Source organism: Penaeus japonicus, unplaced genomic scaffold (assembly GCF_977035675.1).
Source record: "Penaeus japonicus unplaced genomic scaffold, GWHDUDI00000001_assembly GWHDUDI00000012, whole genome shotgun sequence".
NCBI lineage: Eukaryota > Metazoa > Arthropoda > Malacostraca > Decapoda > Penaeidae > Penaeus > Penaeus japonicus.
In genome coordinates this window covers 22,460,090-22,465,089 of record NW_028234414.1, presented here as the reverse complement: position 1 = coordinate 22,465,089, position 5,000 = coordinate 22,460,090, and the positions used below count along the sequence as shown (strand labels likewise).

At 38.4% G+C, this 5,000-nt stretch overlaps 1 protein-coding gene across 1 annotated transcript in view; it reads right to left on the bottom strand.

Moving 5' to 3' along the window:
* Positions 1-5,000, bottom strand: part of LOC122260628 (uncharacterized) — a 24,026-nt gene that overhangs the window by 2,632 nt on the left and 16,394 nt on the right. Inside the window, exon 5 of the mRNA XM_043028001.2 lies at positions 3,247-3,429. Within this exon, the coding sequence (XP_042883935.2) occupies positions 3,247-3,429 (183 nt within the window). The remainder of the gene's footprint in view (positions 1-3,246; positions 3,430-5,000) is intronic.

Below are 5,000 nucleotides of genomic sequence, written 5' to 3'. Positions count from 1 at the left end.
AAAAAAATCCCATTTAAAACATATCATAAAAGGCAATACACAAACTGCTGACCAAAACAGCACACCTATCAAGCCAATTATATACATACATATACTAAGGCTGCATCCATTTCTTAACCCTATCCCGACGGGCCCAGCGATAAGTGGAAACCCCCTACGCCGGGCCTATGCAATATTGCATCTGGAACGTCACACCGGTGCGTCGCCCCATCATCGGGCATTTAGCTGTGTCACACGGGTGTGACACACCGTCATCAAAGGGGTTAAGGTGGGTGGCCTCGATAAGATGGGCCCAAATGTTTCTTCCCCCTCAAAATCCTCATTCTTACATACATGTATCTTAGCACCTATGAGATAAATGGAATACAATTAGGTTGCTTTGCTTGCCTGGGTCAATTATTCACATTGCATACTGGCCTTCAGCAGTAAGCATACAATAGTCTACCTTCACCGACTTGTGCTCCCGCTTCCAGCACCACGTCCAAACAAATCAAAAAGTTGGAAAGGATACTGGATATATCCCCAGACTGTGCACAATCGACCATATACATATAATCTGCCTCCATGCTTTCTTGTCTCTCTCCCTCTTGCTGCTTTGTTCTACAGACATGTCATGAGCCACTGGGTCCCCTTTCACCCCATCCAACCATCCCAATCTTGGTCTACCCCAAATGAATCTGCTTGGCTCCCCTAGACAACTCACTTACCACTTGTGTTTGCCTAACAGCCTTTTCAGTATGCACTTACTCCTAAAATACTTCATCACTAATGAATCCAGATACATTTTTTTCTGAAGGTCTCACACCTGAAGAAGCTGCTGCATACAATATAGTTGACACAAGCAAACCATCATGGAGACCCCTTTTTGCCATCATAGCCTGCAAATACACACTCTTTCCATTCTGCCCACCTTTTATCTTACTTCATCCTCCAGACTCTCATTCCTCGATGCCAGCAACCCCAAGTACTTAAAACTTTTCACTTCCTCCAATACCTCCCCATTTAGCTGCTTTGTCAGTCTGTCCATTTTTGCTTCTCATGCACCTCATCACTTTACTCTTAATCACATTTGCTTGTAACTTTTGCCTCTCCTACACACCCAAATGCACGTATTAATTCTAGTAACTTTTCTTTTGAATCAGCTCTATTCCAATGGCTTATTATGGAACTGGTCTGTGTTGGTCAGCTTGTATGCTTTACTATATCATGAGGCTTATATGTGTCATCAATATTGTAATCCATATTAGCTCATGTTCTTTATAGTAAGTCTGACAGAAGTATTAATTTTATGGAAGGACAAAAGGCAATTTTATTTTCTTGTTTTTTATTTTTTTATTTTTTCACTTTCATAAACAAATATGAAAGAAATAACCAACATAATATTTTATCATCGGCAAGTTCACATCAACTGGTTAAAAAGCCATGGAAAGATCATACACTCTTCCAAAGCCCTACCTTATCCCTTGATTACCAAGCAGAGTTAGAGGGTAAACATAAGGCAGTAAATACTGCACTATCTAACACAAGTCAAAAAAATATCCCCTGCAGCTGCCCTGATTATTTCATGGCATTGGCAAAGTAGATTTATTTATAGTGATAACTATAATGATGTTTATAATTACCTTAATCATGTAAAAATGTACTTTTAGAGAAATTGATAGTTTTATGCAGTAAAACCTCTTCTGAAGTTTATATAACTATATCTAGCCTCTCCTGCTTACACTTCCTTGAATTGGCAGGAATAATTTATATATAAGAGGGTGAACAGGAGTTCTGAATCAATAAAGCCCTCTCCTTTTCCATGATTATAGCTTTGCCTAAGCTCTTTTACCACTGCTTTTCTGCCACTCATATTGCTTTCCTCGTCAAAAAAATGTAGATAACCCTCACCCATCTCTTAAGACTGAGACAACACACTTCCAACATATACAACTAAATTTAGTAAGACAAAATCATATGTAACAATTGAAAAAGAAACAAAAGAAACAAATAATTCAATAAAAGAGAATGATGTATGGCCTGCTAGCGATTACCTGGTGGAGCCACATGGCCAGTAATAAAAATTGGATCCTCATATTGCAGGCCTAAGACAGCCTGCCATCAATGGACTAAATGCTTAACCTCTTTCCAAAACACTATTTCTCTTCAAATTCTCACCCATGAGATTACTCCACCTTGCACCAGCCCTCCTCTTTACTTCCCTCACCTTTTGCTTCACCTAATTCCTTTTCTCCCTGTATCTCGTATGTATACTCATTTCTATCTCTTAACCCAATAACAATGAGGTGGTTTTGGTTACTAGCAGTCTAAATATTGGGGTATTTCAAGTGCGCAGGTCTAATACCTCAGGTATTATTGCGTCTTTGGCCAGGCCTAAACAGAATATCTGGGGGGACAAATTGCCAGACCTACACCCCTCTTTGCCCAGATCCTGCCCAGAGTTTTATGTGGTTAGTGAGGATCTATAGTCTACCCTAATCTAAGGAGTTTGTTCAATATCATTATACAGTCACACTCTCACACTCACACTCTCTCACTCACACTCACACTCTTACTCACACTCTCACTCACACTCATACTCACTCTCACTCACACTCACACACAAAAAGCCATCCAGCCTATAAACACCAAGTCAAGAATCACTAAGTGTAATTGTCATGTAATCAGAAAGGAGAGGAACCAAGGTTGACTCTGGTTATGGCACACAGGCTTTAACATTCCTTCCCTAAAGCCCAGGTGTCACAGCCTTTGTCCCTGAGCTACTTCTGGCTGCTCAGCCTCCCATTTTGGAGTGATTACAATTGCACCTATGCAAAATGTTGCAGGTTTTGGGCAAAGAAAACTCTACAAACTGCTTATCTGGTTTACTAAATAGAGCACCAAGGCTCTATTTAGGAAGTTGGCAATATTCCTTATATTGGGGATTCTGGTTCCATAGTCAGATAAGGCAAGTGGAACTGGCTTAACCCCTAAAAGCCACTTGCACACTCACTCTTTATAGGACAGCCATAGTACCAGGCAATAAATAGAGAGAGAGGAAAAAAATAAATAAATAAATAAATAAAATATATATATATATATATATATATATATATATATATATATATATATATATATATATATATATATATATCCATCATGAAACAGTAACCACTAACCTCGTGAAAATGGAACAAGTAAATAAAACCTTCTGCAGTATATATGGAAAACCTGAATCCCGCAATTAACAATCTGCAAACTACTAACCTTCGTCTTGAGAGGAACGTCCTCCACCTCTGCTGTGATCTTCCTGATGCATGGAATCTCATCTGTCTTGCAGCCAAGCTTGAGGTGTATATCTTTGGCATGGTCTGTCTCAGCTTCTACTTCATTACTTATGGAAAATCCAGAGAGGATGTGATCCATTCTGGTGAACAGTTTCTCTTGGTACTGAAAAAAAAAAAAAAAAAAAAAAAAAAAAAAAAAAAAAAAAAAAAAAAAAAAAAAAATATGAAGTTACTTCATTTTCAATACTTACAATATTCACTTTTAGATTAACACAAAAAATAACTTCCAGAAAAATAACTTTTTTTTTTCTTGACTTGACCTCATACTTTATCTGATCCGATATGAACACGGTCAACATGTCTTAGGTCAAAAATTATATTCTGCAATTCAAAGCAACATTGCAAAAAAACTAATCTCAAAATTCGTCTCATACCGAGACTATACACCTTAATCCTTCCACTATGGGCATTTTTGCAGGATAGGATCAATTTTGTAAAGCATTTTTCCTTCTGCTGAACCTATGATGACCTATTATGCCAAATACTAATTAGAATCTAGAAACCTAGATGGCACCACTTTCTCCTAACACCAGTAGGAGAGAGAGCCTTGAATGACACCCATCTACGGTCTCTAGCAAGCACTATCTCTATAGAGTGATGTCACATAGCAAGTTCCCGACCTCTTGCTCTAAAGTACCGCAGATGAAAGATGTGCAAGCAGAACGAGAGGAGGAAGGGGACTCACACCATGCCCAATGCCTACAATGTGCCCCTGTGCCAGTAGGGATGCCTTTTACTGTGGCACTCACTGTCAAAAGCACAAATTTCCTTCCTCTTTCCTACTTCTTTATTTTGGATGGTTATAAGTTTCATGTTCGTTCGTGACAGCACACAAATGAGAAAAAAGAAAGTTGCTTTTTGTCCTCCCCTAAAACAGCAAAACTTTTATCACATTGAGTATAAAGAAAAAAATGAGTTGATATGGACCCTGAACTACAATTTTAGTCAACTGCAAAATTGATTGAGCCTGTGATATGACAAATATAAATTTCTAAAAACAGTAAAACACACAAAAAAACAAAATACAAAAATGGCTCTAGCTCTACAATGAGGGACTAAAAGGGAGTGGAAAAATCAAAATATGTTGCAGAAGCTGCCTTGCTTGGAAATAAAACCCATCCTGGAGACTGTGTAAGCAAATCTATCCCCCGTCGTCAACGGGTTAAGATGTTCAACTTATGTTAAACAACTTAGGATATGGCCCTTCTTGAAAGGGTTAATAAAAGCTTTTCTTTTCCTTTTCTTTCTCTCTTTCTCTTTTTATTCATTTACTGCCACTAGAAATCAGCTTTAAGGGTTATGTGCATTTGCTCATAATTACCCTCTCTAAAGACACTACCTGTCTTAAATATGTATATGCTGAGAAATGACACAAATCTGTACTATCCCTAGTCTTTGAGTACAAAACAGCCCCATGTTTGGAAATATTACTCAATCTCTAACCAATCCTCTGGACACATGGTTACAGTATCAACATACAGTGGAATTCCCTGCCCGTACCCAAGAATTTCCCCCTAAGTCTTTTGACCTAGCCTGCGAGCTCCAGTATGCTGATTGTAGTGCTGGAAAGAACCTTATGATAAAAAAAGGAATGAAAGACTAGGGTCACTAGCAGCCATGTGATATTGTAAGTAAAATCTTTAACCCACTGCGGACGGGGGATATATTCGCTTG